The following is a 26106-nucleotide window of genomic DNA, read 5'->3' as shown; positions in this document are numbered from 1 at the left end:
TATATGGTTTCTTCTTTGCAGATTTTTAACTTGCACTTGTGGATGCAACGACAAACTGTGTTCACAGACAGTGGTTGTCAAAAGTGTTCCCAAGCCCATGCAGCAATTTTCACTATGGAATTGTGCCTGTTTTTAATGCAGTACTTCTTGAGGGCCCAACGATCACGGCCAACCAGTATTGGTTTTTGGCCTTGTCCCTTGCATACAGAGTTGCATACAGATCAGATTTGATCAGTAACAACCATACTAAATAGTATGTCATAAAAAGTATATCCTTCGATAGAAGCCCATTCATTAGTACATTACACACAGTATAGTAATATGAGTTTTAGGACACAACCTTTGTATTTTTGAGTTTTATAATTGCAGGATTCCTATGACAGACACTCTGTGATAACAGCTGACAAAATGCCACGAATAGTCACAAACTGCTACATTACACATACAAACTGCAAAACAGAAACACAAATCTACTTCTGTTAGCACAAATGTGATGCACAGCGCCAGACACTTTTGTCGTGGACCTGATGCTATAAATGCCTTATTTCATTTTTCAAGAATTTCAGTTTCACAAAAAATGCTACATTGATATTATTAAATTTCTGACTATGAACACCCTACTTTAAAGCACTGTTACTATACAGCACCTTCCTTGTCAAGTGGAGGTCCAATTTCTGTGAGATATTCCTGTAAGGGTGAAGTAGTTTCTGTAAGAAAAGATGCAGAGCTCTTATAAATAAAAAAATGGGACATGAGATACAAAATATATGGAAGCCTGAAGGAATAACAAAACCTATGAAACCTACGTGTTTTTGAGTCTGTCATGGAAAAAAACAAGTCTTCCTTCACCATCTCCTGTTTTTCTAGTAATTAAAAAAACATTTTTTCAGGAATAACTATTGAAAGATGAAAAATACAGAAACTAATGTTTTTTAAGCAGGTTTGAAACTATGTTATTTCAAGATTCAGACTGCACAAAGGGTCCAGTGTTTGGGACTTAAAACATTTTGAAAAATTATTATATTTCCTGTCCTTACCTGGTTTGCGGGTAAATCTCAAAACTATGCACCCAATGATTAGCAAGATGATACTGCAGACAACACAGCCAGAGATGGCAAGCAGGACCTTTCGTTTTAGAACTTAAATAAATAAATAAATAAGAATTTTAAGTTATCATCAGATTTTTTGGTTAGCATACTAGTAACTGTCAATAACCTTTATAATAAAAGAACACCCAGGTGTTGGTTGTGCATTTGTTACAAGAATGTATAATCTGAAATATTAATTTGTGACTCACCAATATTATTAGCTTTGAAGCCCTCACTGAAGGAAGAGTATAGTGGCCGCACTGTCCTGTTGCCCCTGCATTTGTATTCACTCTTGAAAGTCTCTTCTGTGGCCTTCACACTGTATGTCTCCTCAAGGATGGTTTGCTCAAACAAACCATCTTTGTACCAGGTGTAGTTCCATTCAAGTGTGCCATCTTTGATTTCACATTTTAGAGTCAGTGTGTCCACAGACATGATGTCAGACCAGCTAGTCTCCAAAGTAAGCGAAGCTGGTGGACGGGCTAAAAATACATAAAAAAAGTTTAAGAATTAAAAAATTACAGTGAGAAGATCAACAACATTCAACCAGTAATAAAACGATCAAAACAACACACAATGAAAAAATACAACAATAAAATAATGCAACATGAAGAAATAATTACTAAGTACCTGTTGAAAATTTACCCGTGAGCTTGATTATTGTTATTTGTAAACTTTGAAAACAGATTTTTCAGCTTGAATGTGTAGTTACTAGTGCTCCAAACATAGATTGGAGTGGAAATTCTGACCAGTAGCCAAATCTGATGATACTTAAAAAGGACCAGAGGTTACCACCAGGATTGAAAACATCACATTCCAAGAAATATAGATGTTTCATTTTACAGAAGCCCTGTGCCACAGCACTTTTTATCAGAGATTTTCTTGATGAGATCTTACCTTGAACAGACAATGCAAATTTTGTGCTTAAGGCTTTTGACAGGGGTCTGTCTTGAAGCTCTGTTTCACAGGTGTAATTTCCATGGTGTCTCTGTTTCGCAGAAAGGATTGAGAGGCTATTACCAGTGTTGCTTGTATCAACATCATCTGAAATCTTCAGTGAATTTCTGAGCCATGTATATTTCCAGCTTGTGGGTGTGTCCGGAACTTTGCAAATCAAAGTCACTTTTTCACCAGTAAACACACGGCTCCACCCTACACTCAGAATTACTTTTGGCTGAGGTGGGTCTGTGGAAAGAGAGAAATGAAACTTTATTTTATAGCACCTTCTTCATTAATAATAGCAACTAATCATTTACTTTACAAATCCTTAATGTTAAGATAAAGAAAAGACAGAAGCAGTTATATCTTACGTTCTACAGTTGACCTGTGACTGACACTAGATTAATACTCTCTTTACATGACAGGTAAATTTGCCATTGTTTAGCATAGTTCATTATATAGTATACTGCTGTATCTGATCCACTCATACTCCCAACACACACTGACACTGCAGTGCTGAGAATGATCCACCACCCAAATAATACCTGCTCTGTGGTGATCGTGTGGGGGGTCCTCACCACTGAAAAAAGAGTGAAAGAGGGCTAACCAAGTATGCAGAGAAAGAGATGGACTACAGTCTGTAATTGTTGAACTACAAAGTGCACCTATATGCTAAGTGGTGCTGATATAATCAACAGTGAGTGTAGATACAAGGAGGTGTTCCTAAGTCCTCAGTAAGTGTATATAAACACACCAACATATATACCTCCATGTATCTACACTCATTGTCAATTTTATCAGATCCAGTAACAATATAGGAGCACTTTGTTGTTCTAGAGTTACAGACTGTAGTCCATCTGTTTTTCTGCATACTTTCTTATGCATACTCCACTGCCATGGTGGTGGTGTATTAGTGTGTATTGTGGGGCTATGAGTGGATCAGACACAGCAGTGCTGCTGGAGTTTTTAAACACTTCAGTGTCACTGTTGGACTGAGCATAGTCCACCAACCAACTATATCTAGCCAAAAGCATCCTGTGGGCAGCATCCACTGATGAAGGACAAGAGGATGACCAAAACAAACTGTGTAGCATCAGCTGCTATTGTCTCTGACTTTTCATCTACAAAGTGGAACCAACAAGCTAGGTTTGTCCAATAGAGTAAGTGAACACAGTGTTTATAAACTCCAGTTACACTGCTGTGTCTGATCTACTTGTACCAGCACAACACACACTAACACGCCAACACCACACCAGTGTCACTGTCACTCCACTCAACAAACGTGTGGCTCGAGGCAAATGTGTGATGAAGTTTGCACCTCAAAAGTTCACAAAAGCACTTGACTATGAAAGGTAAAAGGTAAATTCTGGTCTGTTAAAAAAATCTTGAAACCAGCAACACTTAACAATAGAACAGTTAACACAAAAATTAATAAAGCTGTTCAGGCTGAATTTTAGCTCTAAGTCCTGTGATAGATACAGGTAGACAGTGGTAACAAGACATATTATTCAAGTTATTTAACAAGTTATATCAACAAGTTATCCTACTCTTATTTCTTACTGTGAAATCCCTCAAAACTGTCTGGACAGAGGGAAACCTGACACTGGACACCGTTTGCACAAATCATAATGGCATCTCATGGCTTTCTTGGTGACAGTACTTCTAGGCTGGTAAAAGATTTTTCAGCTTGAATGTGTAGTTACTAGTGCTCCAAACATAGATTGGAGTGGAAATTCTGACCAGTAGCCAAATCTGATGATACTTAAAAAGGACCAGAGGTTACCACCAGGATTGAAAACATCACATTCCAAGAAATATAGATGTTTCATTTTACAGAAGCCCTGTGCCACAGCACTTTTTATCAGAGATTTTCTTGATGAGATCTTACCTTGAACAGACAATGCAAATTTTGTGCTTAAGGCTTTTGACAGGGGTCTGTCTTGAAGCTCTGTTTCACAGGTGTAATTTCCATGGTGTCTCTGTTTCGCAGAAAGGATTGAGAGGCTATTACCAGTGTTGCTTGTATCAACATCATCTGAAATCTTCAGTGAATTTCTGAGCCATGTATATTTCCAGCTTGTGGGTGTGTCCGGAACTTTGCAAATCAAAGTCACTTTTTCACCAGTAAACACACGGCTCCACCCTACACTCAGAATTACTTTTGGCTGAGGTGGGTCTGTGGAAAGAGAGAAATGAAACTTTATTTTATAGCACCTTCTTCATTAATAATAGCAACTAATCATTTACTTTACAAATCCTTAATGTTAAGATAAAGAAAAGACAGAAGCAGTTATATCTTACGTTCTACAGTTGACCTGTGACTGACACTAGATTAATACTCTCTTTACATGACAGGTAAATTTGCCATTGTTTAGCATAGTTCATTATATAGTATACTGCTGTATCTGATCCACTCATACTCCCAACACACACTGACACTGCAGTGCTGAGAATGATCCACCACCCAAATAATACCTGCTCTGTGGTGATCGTGTGGGGGGTCCTCACCACTGAAAAAAGAGTGAAAGAGGGCTAACCAAGTATGCAGAGAAAGAGATGGACTACAGTCTGTAATTGTTGAACTACAAAGTGCACCTATATGCTAAGTGGTGCTGATATAATCAACAGTGAGTGTAGATACAAGGAGGTGTTCCTAAGTCCTCAGTAAGTGTATATAAACACACCAACATATATACCTCCATGGATCTACACTCATTGTCAATTTTATCAGATCCAGTAACAATATAGGAGCACTTTGTTGTTCTAGAGTTACAGACTGTAGTCCATCTGTTTTTCTGCATACTTTCTTATGCATACTCCACTGCCATGGTGGTGGTGTATTAGTGTGTATTGTGGGGCTATGAGTGGATCAGACACAGCAGTGCTGCTGGAGTTTTTAAACACTTCAGTGTCACTGTTGGACTGAGCATAGTCCACCAACCAACTATATCCAGCCAAAAGCATCCTGTGGGCAGCATCCACTGATGAAGGACAAGAGGATGACCAAAACAAACTGTGTAGCATCAGCTGCTATTGTCTCTGACTTTTCATCTACAAAGTGGAACCAACAAGCTAGGTTTGTCCAATAGAGTAAGTGGACACAGTGTTTATAAACTCCAGTTACACTGCTGTGTCTGATCTACTTGTACCAGCACAACACACACTAACACGCCAACACCACACCAGTGTCACTGTCACTCCACTCAACAAATGTGTGGCTCGAGGCAAATGTGTGATGAAGTTTGCACCTCAAAAGTTCACAAAAGCACTTGACTATGAAAGGTAAAAGGTAAATTCTGGTCTGTTAAAAAAATCTTGAAACCAGCAACACTTAACAATAGAACAGTTAACACAAAAATTAATAAAGCTGTTCAGGCTGAATTTTAGCTCTAAGTCCTGTGATAGATACAGGTAGACAGTGGTAACAAGACATTTTATTCAAGTTATTTAACAAGTTATATCAACAAGTTATCCTACTCTTATTTCTTGCTGTGAAATCCCTCAAAACTGTCTGGACAGAGGGAAACCTGACACTGGACACCGTTTGCACAAATCATAATGGCATCTCATGGCTTTCTTGGTGACAGCACTTCTAGGCTGGTAAAAGATTTTTCAGCTTGAATGTGTAGTTACTAGTGCTCCAAACATAGATTGGAGTGGAAATTCTGACCAGTAGCCAAATCTGATGATACTTAAAAAGGACCAGAGGTTACCACCAGGATTGAAAACATCACATTCCAAGAAATATAGATGTTTCATTTTACAGAAGCCCTGTGCCACAGCACTTTTTATCAGAGATTTTCTTGATGAGATCTTACCTTGAACAGACAATGCAAATTTTGTGCTTAAGGCTTTTGACAGGGGTCTGTCTTGAAGCTCTGTTTCACAGGTGTAATTTCCATGGTGTCTCTGTTTCGCAGAAAGGATTGAGAGGCTATTACCAGTGTTGCTTGTATCAACATCATCTGAAATCTTCAGTGAATTTCTGAGCCATGTATATTTCCAGCTTGTGGGTGTGTCCGGAACTTTGCAAATCAAAGTCACTTTTTCACCAGTAAACACACGGCTCCACCCTACACTCAGAATTACTTTTGGCTGAGGTGGGTCTGTGGAAAGAGAGAAATGAAACTTTATTTTATAGCACCTTCTTCATTAATAATAGCAACTAATCATTTACTTTACAAATCCTTAATGTTAAGATAAAGAAAAGACAGAAGCAGTTATATCTTACGTTCTACAGTTGACCTGTGACCGACACTAGATTAATACTCTCTTTACATGACAGGTAAATTTGCCATTGTTTAGCATAGTTCATTATATAGTATACTGCTGTATCTGATCCACTCATACTCCCAACACACACTGACACTGCAGTGCTGAGAATGATCCACCACCCAAATAATACCTGCTCTGTGGTGATCGTGTGGGGGGTCCTCACCACTGAAAAAAGAGTGAAAGAGGGCTAACAAAGTATGCAGAGAAAGAGACGGACTACAGTCTGTAATTGTTGAACTACAAAGTGCACCTATATGCTAAGTGGTGCTGATATAATCAACAGTGAGTGTAGATACAAGGAGGTGTTCCTAAGTCCTCAGTAAGTGTATATAAACACACCAACATATATACCTCCATGTATCTACACTCATTGTCAATTTTATCAGATCCAGTAACAATATAGGAGCACTTTGTTGTTCTAGAGTTACAGACTGTAGTCCATCTGTTTTTCTGCATACTTTCTTATGCATACTCCACTGCCATGGTGGTGGTGTATTAGTGTGTATTGTGGGGCTATGAGTGGATCAGACACAGCAGTGCTGCTGGAGTTTTTAAACACTTCAGTGTCACTGTTGGACTGAGCATAGTCCACCAACCAACTATATCCAGCCAAAAGCATCCTGTGGGCAGCATCCACTGATGAAGGACAAGAGGATGACCAAAACAAACTGTGTAGCATCAGCTGCTATTGTCTCTGACTTTTCATCTACAAAGTGGAACCAACAAGCTAGGTTTGTCCAATAGAGTAAGTGGACACAGTGTTTATAAACTCCAGTTACACTGCTGTGTCTGATCTACTTGTACCAGCACAACACACACTAACACGCCAACACCACACCAGTGTCACTGTCACTCCACTCAACAAATGTGTGGCTCGAGGCAAATGTGTGATGAAGTTTGCACCTCAAAAGTTCACAAAAGCACTTGACTATGAAAGGTAAAAGGTAAATTCTGGTCTGTTAAAAAAATCTTGAAACCAGCAACACTTAACAATAGAACAGTTAACACAAAAATTAATAAAGCTGTTCAGGCTGAATTTTAGCTCTAAGTCCTGTGATAGATACAGGTAGACAGTGGTAACAAGACATTTTATTCAAGTTATTTAACAAGTTATATCAACAAGTTATCCTACTCTTATTTCTTGCTGTGAAATCCCTCAAAACTGTCTGGACAGAGGGAAACCTGACACTGGACACCGTTTGCACAAATCATAATGGCATCTCATGGCTTTCTTGGTGACAGCACTTCTAGGCTGGTAAAAGATTTTTCAGCTTGAATGTGTAGTTACTAGTGCTCCAAACATAGATTGGAGTGGAAATTCTGACCAGTAGCCAAATCTGATGATACTTAAAAAGGACCAGAGGTTACCACCAGGATTGAAAACATCACATTCCAAGAAATATAGATGTTTCATTTTACAGAAGCCCTGTGCCACAGCACTTTTTATCAGAGATTTTCTTGATGAGATCTTACCTTGAACAGACAATGCAAATTTTGTGCTTAAGGCTTTTGACAGGGGTCTGTCTTGAAGCTCTGTTTCACAGGTGTAATTTCCATGGTGTCTCTGTTTCGCAGAAAGGATTGAGAGGCTATTACCAGTGTTGCTTGTATCAACATCATCTGAAATCTTCAGTGAATTTCTGAGCCATGTATATTTCCAGCTTGTGGGTGTGTCCGGAACTTTGCAAATCAAAGTCACTTTTTCACCAGTAAACACACGGCTCCACCCTACACTCAGAATTACTTTTGGCTGAGGTGGGTCTGTGGAAAGAGAGAAATGAAACTTTATTTTATAGCACCTTCTTCATTAATAATAGCAACTAATCATTTACTTTACAAATCCTTAATGTTAAGATAAAGAAAAGACAGAAGCAGTTATATCTTACGTTCTACAGTTGACCTGTGACTGACACTAGATTAATACTCTCTTTACATGACAGGTAAATTTGCCATTGTTTAGCATAGTTCATTATATAGTATACTGCTGTATCTGATCCACTCATACTCCCAACACACACTGACACTGCAGTGCTGAGAATGATCCACCACCCAAATAATACCTGCTCTGTGGTGATCGTGTGGGGGGTCCTCACCACTGAAAAAAGAGTGAAAGAGGGCTAACCAAGTATGCAGAGAAAGAGATGGACTACAGTCTGTAATTGTTGAACTACAAAGTGCACCTATATGCTAAGTGGTGCTGATATAATCAACAGTGAGTGTAGATACAAGGAGGTGTTCCTAAGTCCTCAGTAAGTGTATATAAACACACCAACATATATACCTCCATGTATCTACACTCATTGTCAATTTTATCAGATCCAGTAACAATATAGGAGCACTTTGTTGTTCTAGAGTTACAGACTGTAGTCCATCTGTTTTTCTGCATACTTTCTTATGCATACTCCACTGCCATGGTGGTGGTGTATTAGTGTGTATTGTGGGGCTATGAGTGGATCAGACACAGCAGTGCTGCTGGAGTTTTTAAACACTTCAGTGTCACTGTTGGACTGAGCATAGTCCACCAACCAACTATATCTAGCCAAAAGCATCCTGTGGGCAGCATCCACTGATGAAGGACAAGAGGATGACCAAAACAAACTGTGTAGCATCAGCTGCTATTGTCTCTGACTTTTCATCTACAAAGTGGAACCAACAAGCTAGGTTTGTCCAATAGAGTAAGTGGACACAGTGTTTATAAACTCCAGTTACACTGCTGTGTCTGATCTACTTGTACCAGCACAACACACACTAACACGCCAACACCACACCAGTGTCACTGTCACTCCACTCAACAAATGTGTGGCTCGAGGCAAATGTGTGATGAAGTTTGCACCTCAAAAGTTCACAAAAGCACTTGACTATGAAAGGTAAAAGGTAAATTCTGGTCTGTTAAAAAAATCTTGAAACCAGCAACACTTAACAATAGAACAGTTAACACAAAAATTAATAAAGCTGTTCAGGCTGAATTTTAGCTCTAAGTCCTGTGATAGATACAGGTAGACAGTGGTAACAAGACATTTTATTCAAGTTATTTAACAAGTTATATCAACAAGTTATCCTACTCTTATTTCTTGCTGTGAAATCCCTCAAAACTGTCTGGACAGAGGGAAACCTGACACTGGACACCATTTGCACAAATCATAATGGCATCTCATGGCTTTCTTGGTGACAGCACTTCTAGGCTGGTAAAAGATTTTTCAGCTTGAATGTGTAGTTACTAGTGCTCCAAACATAGATTGGAGTGGAAATTCTGACCAGTAGCCAAATCTGATGATACTTAAAAAGGACCAGAGGTTACCACCAGGATTGAAAACATCACATTCCAAGAAATATAGATGTTTCATTTTACAGAAGCCCTGTGCCACAGCACTTTTTATCAGAGATTTTCTTGATGAGATCTTACCTTGAACAGACAATGCAAATTTTGTGCTTAAGGCTTTTGACAGGGGTCTGTCTTGAAGCTCTGTTTCACAGGTGTAATTTCCATGGTGTCTCTGTTTCGCAGAAAGGATTGAGAGGCTATTACCAGTGTTGCTTGTATCAACATCATCTGAAATCTTCAGTGAATTTCTGAGCCATGTATATTTCCAGCTTGTGGGTGTGTCCGGAACTTTGCAAATCAAAGTCACTTTTTCACCAGTAAACACACGGCTCCACCCTACACTCAGAATTACTTTTGGCTGAGGTGGGTCTGTGGAAAGAGAGAAATGAAACTTTATTTTATAGCACCTTCTTCATTAATAATAGCAACTAATCATTTACTTTACAAATCCTTAATGTTAAGATAAAGAAAAGACAGAAGCAGTTATATCTTACGTTCTACAGTTGACCTGTGACTGACACTAGATTAATACTCTCTTTACATGACAGGTAAATTTGCCATTGTTTAGCATAGTTCATTATATAGTATACTGCTGTATCTGATCCACTCATACTCCCAACACACACTGACACTGCAGTGCTGAGAATGATCCACCACCCAAATAATACCTGCTCTGTGGTGATCGTGTGGGGGGTCCTCACCACTGAAAAAAGAGTGAAAGAGGGCTAACCAAGTATGCAGAGAAAGAGATGGACTACAGTCTGTAATTGTTGAACTACAAAGTGCACCTATATGCTAAGTGGTGCTGATATAATCAACAGTGAGTGTAGATACAAGGAGGTGTTCCTAAGTCCTCAGTAAGTGTATATAAACACACCAACATATATACCTCCATGTATCTACACTCATTGTCAATTTTATCAGATCCAGTAACAATATAGGAGCACTTTGTTGTTCTAGAGTTACAGACTGTAGTCCATCTGTTTTTCTGCATACTTTCTTATGCATACTCCACTGCCATGGTGGTGGTGTATTAGTGTGTATTGTGGGGCTATGAGTGGATCAGACACAGCAGTGCTGCTGGAGTTTTTAAACACTTCAGTGTCACTGTTGGACTGAGCATAGTCCACCAACCAACTATATCCAGCCAAAAGCATCCTGTGGGCAGCATCCACTGATGAAGGACAAGAGGATGACCAAAACAAACTGTGTAGCATCAGCTGCTATTGTCTCTGACTTTTCATCTACAAAGTGGAACCAACAAGCTAGGTTTGTCCAATAGAGTAAGTGGACACAGTGTTTATAAACTCCAGTTACACTGCTGTGTCTGATCTACTTGTACCAGCACAACACACACTAACACGCCAACACCACACCAGTGTCACTGTCACTCCACTCAACAAATGTGTGGCTCGAGGCAAATGTGTGATGAAGTTTGCACCTCAAAAGTTCACAAAAGCACTTGACTATGAAAGGTAAAAGGTAAATTCTGGTCTGTTAAAAAAATCTTGAAACCAGCAACACTTAACAATAGAACAGTTAACACAAAAATTAATAAAGCTGTTCAGGCTGAATTTTAGCTCTAAGTCCTGTGATAGATACAGGTAGACAGTGGTAACAAGACATTTTATTCAAGTTATTTAACAAGTTATATCAACAAGTTATCCTACTCTTATTTCTTGCTGTGAAATCCCTCAAAACTGTCTGGACAGAGGGAAACCTGACACTGGACACCGTTTGCACAAATCATAATGGCATCTCATGGCTTTCTTGGTGACAGCACTTCTAGGCTGGTAAAAGATTTTTCAGCTTGAATGTGTAGTTACTAGTGCTCCAAACATAGATTGGAGTGGAAATTCTGACCAGTAGCCAAATCTGATGATACTTAAAAAGGACCAGAGGTTACCACCAGGATTGAAAACATCACATTCCAAGAAATATAGATGTTTCATTTTACAGAAGCCCTGTGCCACAGCACTTTTTATCAGAGATTTTCTTGATGAGATCTTACCTTGAACAGACAATGCAAATTTTGTGCTTAAGGCTTTTGACAGGGGTCTGTCTTGAAGCTCTGTTTCACAGGTGTAATTTCCATGGTGTCTCTGTTTCGCAGAAAGGATTGAGAGGCTATTACCAGTGTTGCTTGTATCAACATCATCTGAAATCTTCAGTGAATTTCTGAGCCATGTATATTTCCAGCTTGTGGGTGTGTCCGGAACTTTGCAAATCAAAGTCACTTTTTCACCAGTAAACACACGGCTCCACCCTACACTCAGAATTACTTTTGGCTGAGGTGGGTCTGTGGAAAGAGAGAAATGAAACTTTATTTTATAGCACCTTCTTCATTAATAATAGCAACTAATCATTTACTTTACAAATCCTTAATGTTAAGATAAAGAAAAGACAGAAGCAGTTATATCTTACGTTCTACAGTTGACCTGTGACTGACACTAGATTAATACTCTCTTTACATGACAGGTAAATTTGCCATTGTTTAGCATAGTTCATTATATAGTATACTGCTGTATCTGATCCACTCATACTCCCAACACACACTGACACTGCAGTGCTGAGAATGATCCACCACCCAAATAATACCTGCTCTGTGGTGATCGTGTGGGGGGTCCTCACCACTGAAAAAAGAGTGAAAGAGGGCTAACCAAGTATGCAGAGAAAGAGATGGACTACAGTCTGTAATTGTTGAACTACAAAGTGCACCTATATGCTAAGTGGTGCTGATATAATCAACAGTGAGTGTAGATACAAGGAGGTGTTCCTAAGTCCTCAGTAAGTGTATATAAACACACCAACATATATACCTCCATGTATCTACACTCATTGTCAATTTTATCAGATCCAGTAACAATATAGGAGCACTTTGTTGTTCTAGAGTTACAGACTGTAGTCCATCTGTTTTTCTGCATACTTTCTTATGCATACTCCACTGCCATGGTGGTGGTGTATTAGTGTGTATTGTGGGGCTATGAGTGGATCAGACACAGCAGTGCTGCTGGAGTTTTTAAACACTTCAGTGTCACTGTTGGACTGAGCATAGTCCACCAACCAACTATATCCAGCCAAAAGCATCCTGTGGGCAGCATCCACTGATGAAGGACAAGAGGATGACCAAAACAAACTGTGTAGCATCAGCTGCTATTGTCTCTGACTTTTCATCTACAAAGTGGAACCAACAAGCTAGGTTTGTCCAATAGAGTAAGTGGACACAGTGTTTATAAACTCCAGTTACACTGCTGTGTCTGATCTACTTGTACCAGCACAACACACACTAACACGCCAACACCACACCAGTGTCACTGTCACTCCACTCAACAAATGTGTGGCTCGAGGCAAATGTGTGATGAAGTTTGCACCTCAAAAGTTCACAAAAGCACTTGACTATGAAAGGTAAAAGGTAAATTCTGGTCTGTTAAAAAAATCTTGAAACCAGCAACACTTAACAATAGAACAGTTAACACAAAAATTAATAAAGCTGTTCAGGCTGAATTTTAGCTCTAAGTCCTGTGATAGATACAGGTAGACAGTGGTAACAAGACATATTATTCAAGTTATTTAACAAGTTATATCAACAAGTTATCCTACTCTTATTTCTTGCTGTGAAATCCCTCAAAACTGTCTGGACAGAGGGAAACCTGACACTGGACACCGTTTGCACAAATCATAATGGCATCTCATGGCTTTCTTGGTGACAGCACTTCTAGGCTGGTAAAAGATTTTTCAGCTTGAATGTGTAGTTACTAGTGCTCCAAACATAGATTGGAGTGGAAATTCTGACCAGTAGCCAAATCTGATGATACTTAAAAAGGACCAGAGGTTACCACCAGGATTGAAAACATCACATTCCAAGAAATATAGATGTTTCATTTTACAGAAGCCCTGTGCCACAGCACTTTTTTATCAGAGATTTTCTTGATGAGATCTTACCTTGAACAGACAATGCAAATTTTGTGCTTAAGGCTTTTGACAGGGGTCTGTCTTGAAGCTCTGTTTCACAGGTGTAATTTCCATGGTGTCTCTGTTTCGCAGAAAGGATTGAGAGGCTATTACCAGTGTTGCTTGTATCAACATCATCTGAAATCTTCAGTGAATTTCTGAGCCATGTATATTTCCAGCTTGTGGGTGTGTTCGGAACTTTGCAAATCAAAGTCACTTTTTCACCAGTAAACACACGGCTCCACCCTACACTCAGAATTACTTTTGGCTGAGGTGGGTCTGTGGAAAGAGAGAAATGAAACTTTATTTTATAGCACCTTCTTCATTAATAATAGCAACTAATCATTTACTTTACAAATCCTTAATGTTAAGATAAAGAAAAGACAGAAGCAGTTATATCTTACGTTCTACAGTTGACCTGTGACTGACACTAGATTAATACTCTCTTTACATGACAGGTAAATTTGCCATTGTTTAGCATAGTTCATTATATAGTATACTGCTGTATCTGATCCACTCATACTCCCAACACACACTGACACTGCAGTGCTGAGAATGATCCACCACCCAAATAATACCTGCTCTGTGGTGATCGTGTGGGGGGTCCTCACCACTGAAAAAAGAGTGAAAGAGGGCTAACAAAGTATGCAGAGAAAGAGACGGACTACAGTCTGTAATTGTTGAACTACAAAGTGCACCTATATGCTAAGTGGTGCTGATCAACAGTGAGTGTAGATACAAGGAGGTGTTCCTAAGTCCTCAGTAAGTGTATATAAACACACCAACATATATACCTCCATGTATCTACACTCATTGTCAATTTTATCAGATCCAGTAACAATATAGGAGCACTTTGTTGTTCTAGAGTTACAGACTGTAGTCCATCTGTTTTTCTGCATACTTTCTTATGCATACTCCACTGCCATGGTGGTGGTGTATTAGTGTGTATTGTGGGGCTATGAGTGGATCAGACACAGCGGTGCTGCTGGAGTTTTTAAACACTTCAGTGTCACTGTTGGACTGAGCATAATCCACCAACCAACTATATCCAGCCAAAAGCATCCTGTGGGCAGCATCCACTGATGAAGGACAAGAGGATGACCAACACAAACTGTGTAGCATCAGCTGCTATTGTCTCTGACTTTTCATCTACAAAGTGGAACCAACAAGCTAGGTTTGTCCAATTGAATAAGTGGACACAGTGTTTATAAACTCCAGTTACACTGCTGTGTCTGATCTACTTGTACCAGCACAACACACACTAACACGCCAACACCACACCAGTGTCACTGTCACTCCACTCAACAAATGTGTGGCTCGAGGCAAATGTGTGATGAAGTTTGCACACTTCAGACACCAAACATATCTTGGTCGATTGACAACATCATTTTAAGCTATGCTTGCTATGAAAGAGAGCACTCTTATGCACAAGGGAGAGCAAGTGTGTAAAAATAATTGGACTGCCCCCTTGTGTACAAGAATGTACAAGACATTCAGATTGCATTTCGATGCTCTGTCCAGACAAGCATGCCACAATAGGTGATGCAATAAGTATCAGTGGCCAAGATTTCTAACAATACCATTTCCTACTACTATAACATGACTGTGCTGCTGTTATATAACTGTAAACTCACTCTGAATAAAAGTGTCTGCCTAATGCATAGATGTAATTTTAAAATGTAAATTTGGTCTGAGTTGTGTTTTGGGATGACTTTCCCCACTGCAGGAATATATGATGGAAAAAAATGTTGCACCTGTGTAAGAGAGCTAGTAATAAACCAAAAGGAACTGACTCTATTAAACGTCTTCCAACAAAAAACAAAGCTATCGCATCAGGTAACATGAAACTACAAACCTACCCCCTACAAAACAGGTCCTACAGACAAAGAAATGCGTATATAGTACGTAGTTCACAGTAACATCAAGAGGAAAAAAAATAAAATAAACATTTTGTATTTCCATTGTTGCAAATTTTCACAGAAATTCTCTTAAAGACTTAAATTGGTCACAGAATTCACTCCTATTTTACTTTCATCTCTCTTTTAGTGGATGTAACGTAGCACTGTCTTCACACATAGGTAAAAATAACTTGAGGTTAGAGCTAGCTAGGCATAAGTACAGCCTCCACATGGCAGGGTTTGTTTTAAGATGTGGTTAACATGACCTCCCAAACGGTAATGGTAAGGCCTCAGTACAAAGCTTATTTTTTCATTTGTAGCAGAGTTGTGTAGGTTGATTTTATAAAATTATTGAGAGACAGTTACTGAGGTTTCTACACTCTCGCTTTAGATGAGGTGTAATGATTCAGCAGCCACAACAGGGCACACAGTTGTATATTTGTAAAAGTTCACAAAAGCTCATGACTATGAAAGGTAAAAGGTAAATTCTGGTCTGTTAAAAAAATCTTGAAACCAGCAACACTTAACAATAGAACAACTAACACAAAAATTAATAAAGCTGTTCAGGCTGAATTTTAGCTCTAAGTCCTGTGATAGATACAGGTAGACAGTGGTAACAAGACATATTATTCAAGTTATTTAACAAGTTATATCAACAAGTTATTCTACTCTTATTTCTTGCTGTGAAATCCCTCAAAACTGTCTGGACAGAGGGAAACCTGACACTGGACACCGTTTGCACAAATCATAATGGCATCTAATGGCTTTCTTGGTGACAGCACTTCTAGGCTGGTAAAAGATTTTTAAAATATATATATAAAATATGTAAAATATATATTTTATATTTTTTAATTTGATTTTCAAATTATGAAAATGTTAACTGCAACAAATATTGTTTTCACAAATGTACAACTATTATCCATATATAAAATTTAAAAAATCTATGACATGTACAAATGGCACATTTTTCAATTAAGAGCCAGTGTTGCACGATGTCCACATACAAGAGAATTCAGGAAAATGTCTTTTGGCATATTGTAGCAATAGGACTCTATATGACTCATTATACAACAGTTAGTTCCGGCTACGCAAGCTGATTGGTTGAGAAGTGTTCTAACTGTGCTGTTATTTCGTCTTAACATCACAGGTTTTTCACAAACACAGTATCACACCGCTGAGATGCTGTTGCTAAGCAACGACTTTGACAGCTGTAGGAGACGCTCAAGCCATTTGAACGTTTTTACTTCTTACTTTGTGCACAAACAGAAAATGGACACTTTTAAGATCATATTTGACCTACAGCCGATTTGGTCAGACTCTGAAGATGAGACTACACTAAATTCCACTCAACTGTCAGTTGGTCTGTGTAAGGAGCTGGAGAACGAACTGCTGGCTGTGCAGTGAATAACATCATGGCTGTGATGATCTACGGATCTGCGACCAAATCACAGCCATGATGTTATTTCGCGATAACACACTCCCTCTCGTGTTCTATTCCTTAAATATGACTCTAGCAGCAAGTGGTTTGGAGGAAACAACAGATGGCAAATACCTTAAAATTAACAATTATTAACTGTTCACATGCATGGACATCATGCATGAAAGGGTTAAATGCCATGTTCTAATGTGATTATTTAACATTTCAATGCCTAAACATTATAGATTCACATTTGTAATCAGAGTTTTAAAATATGCAAGTATTATGATAAAACATTTCAGTAAGTTTATAGTATGTTTTTTTTAATGGCTCAACTAAACTTGCCCTTGAATTTGATTACTTTTATTTAACCTTTGAAAACAGATTTTTTAGCTTGAATGTGTAGCTTGCACACTAGTGCTCCAAGCACAGGTTGGAGTGGAAATTCTGACCTTGGCTTAAGCTCATCAACATAATTGAATGATGGCTTGGCAAGCAAACACACAGTAGCCAAATCTGATGATACTTAGAAGGGACTAGAGGTTACCACCAGGATTGAATACATTACATTCCAAGAAATATAGATTATTTTGTATCATTTTACAGAAGCCCTGTGCCACAGCACTTTTTAGCGGAGATTTTCTTGATGAGATCTTACCTTGAACAGACAATGCAAATTTTGAGCTCAATAATCTTGACAGGGGTCTGTCTTGAAGCTCTGTTTCACAGGTGTAATTTCCATGGTGTTTCTGTTTTGTAGAAAGGATTGAGAGGCTATTACCAGTTTTCTTAGTATCAACATCATCTGGAATCTTTAGTGAATTTCTGAGCCATGTATATTTCCAGCCTGTGGATGTGTCTGGAATTTCGCAAATCAGAGTCACTTTTTCACCAGTAAACATATGGTTCCATCCTACACTCAGAATTACTTTTGGCTGAGGTGGGTCTGAGGAAAGAGAGAAATAAACCTTATTTTCTAATACTTTCTTCATGAACAGCAGTGACAAATTATTTATTTTACAAATTCTTAGTGTTAAAAAAAAAGACAGAAGCAGTTATGCCTTGCTTTCTACAGTTAAACTGTGACTGACATTAGAAGAAACTAATCAGTAAATAAATAGGCTCTTCCTGAGTTGAACTGGATGGTTTAGAGTGTTTTATTTTACAGAAGCCCTGTGCCACAGCAATTATTAGGAGAAATTGTCTTGATTAGATTGAAATTTTACCCCTCTTCTCTTTATATGACAGGTGTATATGGCATTGTTTTGCAGAGTTAATGATACAGTATACTGCTGTGTCCCCTCATACTAGCACAACACACACTTACACACCACCACCACGTCAGTGTCACTGCAGTGCTGAGAATGCAAATAACACCTGCTCTGTGGTTGCCCTGTCCATTTCAGAACAGAGTGACAGAGAACTAATTGGGTCACTTGTGGTGAAGCAGGGAAAACGAGTAGGAATTATCAGGCAGAAATATTTTATTTTACTATATAAAAATGTGACCAAATGAAGGTACAGGTAGATTAGAAATGCTGACAAACTCACTACCAGCCCTTATTTTAACAGTTCATGAATTTTCATAGCAGTGTGCTTCTGTGAACAAATATGCAACTATTAGCCCTGTTGCGGCTGCTAAATCATTACATCGCATCTAAAGTGTAGAAACTTCAGTAACTGTCTCTCAATCATTTTTATAAAAGCAATCTACACAACTCTACACAAATGAAAACATAAACTTTGTACCATTACCGTTTGGGAGGTCATGTTAACATTGTGTTAAAACTAACCCTGCCATGTGGAGGCTGTACTTTTGCCTCTTATTAACATATGTGTCAAAAGGGAGATTAAAATAACATAGCAGTGAATTCTGTGACCAATTCAAGTCTTCAAGACAAATACAGAAAACCATCTCTCATTTCTGTGAAAGTTTGCAATTATGTTGCAAATTTGCATTGATGAAATTACAAGAAAGATTTACTTTGATTATTTTCCTCTTGATTTTACGATTTAACTACATGTACTGTTAATAATCTTGGCCACCGATTCTTATAGCGTACATTGTGGCATGTTTGTCTGGGCAGGGCATCGAACTGCAATCTGAATGCCTTATATATCGCAATGCAAAGCCACAAGTGGGCAGTCCAATCATTTTTTACTCACACACTTGCTCTTCCTTGTACATAAAACTGCTCCATTTCATAGCAAGCATAGCTTAAAATGATGTTGTCAATTGGCCAAGACGTATTTGGTGTCTGATGTGTGCAAACTTCATCACACATTTGCCTCGAACCACACGTGTTGAGTACAGTGACATTGGTGTGGTGTTGGCGTGTTAGTGTGTGTTGTGCAGGTACAAGTAGATCAGAAACAGCAGTGTAACTGGAGTTTACAAAACACTGTGTTCACTTACTCTATTGGACAAACCTAGCTTGTTGGTCCACCTTGCAGATGACAAGTCAGAGACTATAGCATCTGTAGTTGCACAGTTTGCGTTGATCATCCTCTTGTCCTTCATCAGTGGACGCTGCCCACAGGACGGTGGAGGCTGGATATTTTTATTGGTGAACTATGCTCAGTCCAACAGAGACACTTAAGTGTTTAAAAACTCCAGCAGCACTGCTGTGTCTAATCCACTCAAAGTCCCAGAATACACACTAATACGCCACCACCACAGCAGTGTCATTTCAGTGTTGAGAATAATCCACCACCCAAATAAGACCTGTTATGTAGTGGTCCTGTGGGGATTCTGATCATTGAAGAACAGAGTAAAAGGGGGCCAACAAAGTGTGCAGAGAAACAGATGGACTACAGTCTGTAACTGTGGAACTACAATGTGCTTCTTTGTAGTTAATGGATCTGATAAAATTGACAATAAGTGTAGTTGCAAGGAGGTGTGTATATATTGATGTGTATATATGCATACACTCACTGAGCAATTTATTAGGAGCACCTCCTTGTATCTACACTGAATGTCCATTATATTAGTTCCACTTAGCATATAGGAGCAATTTGTAGTTTAACAACTACAGACTATAGTCCATCTGTTTTACTACATACTTTGTTAATTCAGGTACCATAGGTCAGTCTATGAATCTGAAGGAAAGCTGTGAAAATGATGTCCAAAGACATTAGAGATAAAGTTAAAGTCATGCACAAAACAGGAAAGGGCTACAGAATAATATCCTAGTGTTATCCCAGTGAGCAAGGTTGGATCAACTGTGAGGAAATGGAAGCTCATACCACCAAGACATTGTCTAGATAAAGCTGTCCTTCAAAATATAACATTAGAGCAAGAAGAGGCCTTGTGAGGGAAGCCACAGAGAGGCCAAAGAATCAGAGTGACCCAATTAAAATGTTGGTTAAGGTTTTATGGACAGATAAAACAAAATTTTGCTTTTTGGACAAAACTCAATTTTACGTGTGTCACAAACCTAACACTGCCCATTCCTCAACAAACACCATCCCAACGGTGAAGCATGGTTGTGGCAGCATTGTGTCATGGGGTTGTTCTTCCTCAGCAGAGACTGGACATTTTGTTAAAATTGAAAAAAATTAATAATAATTTAGTACATATTGGCATACTGGTAGAAGCTCTGTTAGTTTCATCCCATTCATGCAATTTATGATTACCTAAGTCACACTGCAATGTCATACTGTTACAACATAAATGTAAACTGTTGTGTTTATTTACTGAAAATAGGCATGTGATTTATTTAAAACTGTGAATTATCTTAATATATGCCACCATTATTATAAAATATATACCACCTTTAGAAAAATAAAAAATGTGTTTCGCATTATACTGTTATTCTTTTTAAACATTTGTTATATTTAATTTTTTTAGTAATGGACGCACAGCATTTTGGAATGAAACTCTTCAACCGTTTCCGCAGCTGGAAATTACAGCTATTTTTGTTCGCCAGAAAGTGGCAGTAATTGCAATAATTGCTATATGTCAAGCAGCCATAGAGTCTTGAGTGAATATCTCTATGACACTGTTTAAGAAAAGCGCATGAAAATCATTGAAATAAATAAAACAAATGTCCAGCATGAAAGCATTTTTCTTACTTTTACAAGTGAGTTATGCATATGCATACTGGATTATATACACAATTTACATCACAGATATAATGTGTACACATGGTATTGCCTGGTTGTCTGAGTGTTGTGAGTGTTTGCTAGTCTGTATTTTCGTGCCTCATGTCTTTTTAGACTAACGAGTAAAACATGCAGCTGTTATCTGTGGTGAAACAAAACGGATTTGCAGATATTGTTACTTCTGAATTTGTTGTAAAGTAGCTTAAATACTTAGTTTGCTGCTTACTTATTTGCAGTAAACCTTTTTGGTTTTAAGAGTAGTAATGTGTTTGTGTTTCTCACAAGCATCATTTGATTCTATTAATATGTAGTGTTAGGCACGTCTGCTCTGTTTTGTTAAAAATGACATGTTGATTTTAGGCTGCTTTGTTCATTTGTTATTCCTCCTTTGACAGGGACTCTTATTCTGAAGGGCTGTGTGTGGGCAGTGGTAGTGCGTCTCAGGCATAGATATACACACCTAGATGCTGCGTTGCCTGTTGTTCTCTACGTGAGGCGATACGTCCGTCATGTTGGAGCGGTCAAGATCTGCTTGTGAACAAATTCACTTGTATTGAGAGATGATGAGTTCTCAGAGTTAAATCAGCCACAACTTCCTTATTACTCAACGGATTTTCACCAAATTTGTTTTGTTATAATCCTCAGACATAGATTAATCTAGGTTGCACAGACTGCTCTCAATAGCTTTTATTTCTTTAAGAATTGATCGTGCTAATTAGCCATCCCCACCAGCAGGACAGTGTTCAGTCTGCACCTGACGTGAGTGTAGTGCAAGCGCTGGTAAAAACACAATCAGCAAATCCATCAGTGTGTGAATCACTTCTAATCTTAATACATACAAGGACGAAGCTAAAGTTGTCTTCCTATTCGCCAGCTTTTTGTTCGAGTTTTCCCATTCCACCTTAAATGAAGCTGCACCATTTAAGGTGGAACAGGAAAATTTGAGCAAGAAGCTGGCTGATGCACCATTTAAGGAGGAACAGAAAATTCGAACAAAAATCTGGCAAATAAGAAGCTAACTTCAGGTTTGTGTAATAAGGTGTTAACGTTAATCTATCACGAATACACAAATTAAGGAGTGCTATAACTACAAGCATTAACCATCATTGTAAATAAATAAATACTACATAAAGTTAAGATCCCCTGAATAGACTATTAAATGAAATAAGCTTAATATAAAATCAGAAGAAAAACAATCACATCAACAGGTTCTCTGTGCCTCACCAACCACACGGCCATATCTAAACATAAACATTACACAAACAAAACGCATTACACAAACATGAGCTCGTATCATTGCATTCCCTTCGTCATATAATCATATACCACTTTCTGAGTGCAATATTCTTGAAACAGTATAACTTTGGACAGTATCTTTCTTAAACTGCCGCTCTGTAATGGTACTGAATGCAGTCCAGCCGCGATGCTGACCGCCCTGAAATGGCGGCGCCGTAGACGTACCTTGCTGGACCCAACGCGACATCTAGGTATGTATATCTATGGTCCCAGGGCTTAGTGGTCATAGATATAGTGTAAACCATGTTTATACATACCTAGATGCCGCGTTGGGTCCAGCTAGGCAGGAACGCAGTGATCTACGCTCATGTTTGTGTGATGTTTATGTGTAGATATGGCCGTGTGGTTAATGAGACACAGAGAACCTGTTGATGTGATTGTTTTCCTCTGGTTTTATATTAAGCATTTAATAGTCTGTTCAGGGGATCTTAACTTGATGTAGTAGTTATTTATTTACAATGATGGTTAATGCTTTATAATTAGTTAAATTATAGTATTCCTTAATTCATGTAGATATTCATAATAGATTAACGTTAGCGCCTTACACAAAGCTGAAGTTAGCTTCTTATTTGCCAGCTTCCTGTTTGAATTTCCACCTTAAATGATGCATCAGCCAGCATCTTGTTCAAATTTTCCCATTCCACCTTAAATGGTGCACCAGCCAGCTTCTTGTTCGAATGTTCCCTTTCCACCTTAAATGGTGCAGCAGCACTTTCTGGTGCCTGAAGCTGCACCATTTAAGGTGGAACAGGAAAACTCGAAGAAGAAGCTGGCGAATAGGAAGCTTCTTGCTGTGTTTTGGGGGTTTATTTTATTTTTATGTGTATTAAGATTAGAAGTGATTCACACATTGATGGATTTGCTGAAGTGTGTGAGACTATGTTTCTACAAGAGCTTGCCAACATGGCGGACGCGCAGACGTATCGCCTTAGAGAACAACAGGCACCGCAGCATCTAGGTATGTATATCTATGGTGTAAAGAGACTGAGCCAGGACAGTGAGAGGACGCGCTAACTGCGCATACCCGAGCGCTATTCTAGTGCGGTATTCTCTCCTTTTCTTTTGTACCTTTTTCACAAAGAGTCGCGATTACTTCCGATTTAAGCGTTTGCAAGGTAAAACTAACTTCCGCTCCATACAATTACTGCAGAAGTGATGACAAAATGTTGTAGTAGTGTACTATAATGCTCAAATACTGAGCTACATCAGACATATGTCAGTTTTCGTGCACTATCATGACAAATAGTATTAATAAGAACTGAATGGAAGCACTGATTTAACTTTAAACAGAGCTAAAATGCTGTATATGTGGCGTATCCCTGCTTACTGCTGCTGCTGCAGCTGCCTAACATCAAGTAGTCTCTCTGTCTTTGTACAACATGCCAGCGATTTCTGTAATATTTCTGTTTTCAAAAGAAAGAAGAACCTTTATATGTGGTATGAATTTGGTATGCGTTGTTTAGATGTAGCTAGCTAGCTAGCTTTGCTAGAAGCTATTTCTAACTGTGGCTGTATTCCCAAACAAAGAAGTTAGCTTTCATTAGCTGCTGGCACCAGCAGGCTAACGTGGAACGGGTTCTGTGTCGCATTTAGCTACAGGATGCCAGCGACGTCTGTGACATAAACACAAACCAAACTTTAATATGTAAAGTCTGATTGACAGACCTCGTTTAAAGCTTATGGTAGGCTAGCAGGCTACTGTCGCTAATTAGCTAGCTTACCATTAGCAGTTTGAGGAACACCAGCTTCATATGAGTAGCAAACTTTAAAGCTAGCTGGCTAGCTATGTTAGCGATCTGCCAAACAGCATTATTCTTTTAGTTTCATGGCAATTTTGAAGCAGTACTTCGGATAACATCCACCTTTCACTGCTCAATCAAAAACGTGACTCCTAGCTAACTTATGCGGTGACATTTGATTTCCTGACATAGCCAGCTAGTTGTTTGTGATCTGGGAAGATCTGCCAGCCAATGTTAGTTGTTTGTACCAAGCTGATCATGTAAGAATTATTTCGTTGACGGTTTATTGCCTTCATTAGCTATATAAAGATGAGTACAAAATTAGCTGGTGATGCAGAAAGCTGTTTTATGTTAGCCGGGCAATCTAGTTTGGTTAGCAATAGCTTCTAGTCAGCGTAGGAGCTTAATATAAACGCCATCAAATTCATGCTACATATAAAAGTTCTTCTTTCTTTTGAAAGCAGAAATATTACAGAAATCGCTGGCATGTTGTACAAAGACACAGAGACTGCTTGATGTGAGGCAGCTGCATCAGACTGCAATAAAAACAAGGCTCTCCCACACGTACAGCATTTTGGCTCTGTTTAAACTTAAATCAGTGCTTCTGTCCACTTCTTATTCTCGCTGTTTGTCATGATAGTGCAGGAAAACTAAAATATAACTGTTGTAGCTCAGTGTTTGAGCATTATAGTTCACTACTATAACATTTTGTCATCGCTTCTGCAGTAGTTATATGGAGAGGAAGTGAGTTTAATCCTGCTAACGCTTAAACCGGAAGTAATCATGACTCTTGTGAGAAGGGCCCATTAGGAACTCCAGGTCTAAGCTCCATTTTTCTATGGCCAGAATGAATAGGGCTTCCGAGAAATCGCCTTTGTCGCACCCTGTGTTAAATAAAAATGTTAAGAACGTTTTGTCCTGTGTACATTTTTCTCCCAAATACCACTGGATCGTCCGAATTACGAGGTCGGAAAGAGCTAACTATAATACTAATATTGCTACATGGGAGCTGAAGCTACTGCGCATCTATTTGATGTCACTAAGCTACACGAAACTAAGGTGGGCTGTGGCAGTGCTCTGACGAGTTGTGCTACCTTATCAAAATGTTCTATCGTAGCGCATAATTACAGTTATACCCATAAATAAAACCTCTCAGTGGGATATTTTGATAGGCTGAAACTCCTTATCAGAACTACTACCCGGGTTAAAACTAAGGAGGCTGAATTAAGCTTCTTTTTTTGCAGCTTCTTGTTTGAATGCTCCCGTTCCACCTTAAATGGCGCAGCAGCTGTGACTAGCTATCACAAACATTAGCAAACGACAAAAAACTGATCTGTTATTGTGGTGAAACAGCAAAAAATAAGTTAATGTCGCTCAGCTGTTAAGCGGAAATAGAGAAACCCCCTCGTATTATGCCTTTCAACCCTCCAAGAAGCTGAAGTCAGCTTCTTTTTCACCAGCTGCTTGTTCGAATTTTCCTGTGCCACCTTAAATGGCGCAGCAGTTCAGAACGTGACTGCTGCACCATTTAAGGTGGAGCAGGAAAAGTTAAACAAAAAGCTGGCGAATGTCCTGAGAAAATGTCCTAAGAAAAATGTTACCAGCATTAAAATAATAATTAGGACATTCTAATGGCCTAAGTCAGTTTATCAGGGGGTCAGCAGTAATATTAAGCTGAGTCTGTACTGGATTAGCCTGAGTTTGCAGATCTTTTCAAATCAAGCTAAAAGGAGAGATCTATCATGTTTCACTGAGTATAAGATGAAGAACAGAGAACTGCAGGGAAACCTGGTGATTTTGTTCTGACTCCTTTTCATTTGCCCCCAGTCTGTACATGGAAATGTTCACTGCCAAAACCTGCTTAAGGAGGCTGCAAGTCTAATGATGTGAATTCAGTGCGTGGTAGCATCAGCTTTCATGTAGTAATATTCATATTTCAACTCTTTAACGACCTTGTAATTCAGAGGATCCAGAGGTATTCGAGAGAAGAATATTCATAGGACAAAATGTATTGGGGTCTGAACATTTTTATCTACCACGGGGTGCGATAGAGGCGATTTTTTGAAAACCCTATTCA

At 38.7% G+C, this 26106-nt stretch overlaps 1 protein-coding gene across 4 annotated transcripts in view; it reads right to left on the bottom strand.

The window, feature by feature from the left end:
• LOC118822283 (Fc receptor-like protein 5) overlaps positions 1-26106 on the bottom strand; it is a 44549-nt gene that overhangs the window by 7168 nt on the left and 11275 nt on the right. For 3 of the 4 annotated variants that reach the window (XM_036591224.1, XM_036591225.1, XM_036591227.1), the window contains exons 5-16: positions 17549-17836; positions 13567-13854; positions 11636-11923; positions 9706-9993; positions 7776-8063; positions 5846-6133; positions 3916-4203; positions 1986-2273; positions 1298-1570; positions 1038-1139; positions 807-863; positions 648-707 (exon numbers count right to left, since the gene is read on the bottom strand). In XM_036591224.1, the coding sequence (XP_036447117.1) occupies positions 648-707; positions 807-863; positions 1038-1139; positions 1298-1570; positions 1986-2273; positions 3916-4203; positions 5846-6133; positions 7776-8063; positions 9706-9993; positions 11636-11923; positions 13567-13854; positions 17549-17836 (2796 nt within the window). The remainder of the gene's footprint in view (positions 1-647; positions 708-806; positions 864-1037; positions 1140-1297; positions 1571-1985; positions 2274-3915; positions 4204-5845; positions 6134-7775; positions 8064-9705; positions 9994-11635; positions 11924-13566; positions 13855-17548; positions 17837-26106) is intronic. The other variant, XM_036591228.1, reaches the window with a different exon arrangement.

The sequence above is a fragment of the Colossoma macropomum genome, unplaced genomic scaffold (assembly GCF_904425465.1).
Source record: "Colossoma macropomum unplaced genomic scaffold, Colossoma_macropomum, whole genome shotgun sequence".
In the NCBI taxonomy this organism is placed as follows: Eukaryota; Metazoa; Chordata; class Actinopteri; order Characiformes; family Serrasalmidae; genus Colossoma; species Colossoma macropomum.
Note: the sequence above shows the minus strand (reverse complement) of the source record. Positions and strands in the feature narration are given on the sequence as shown.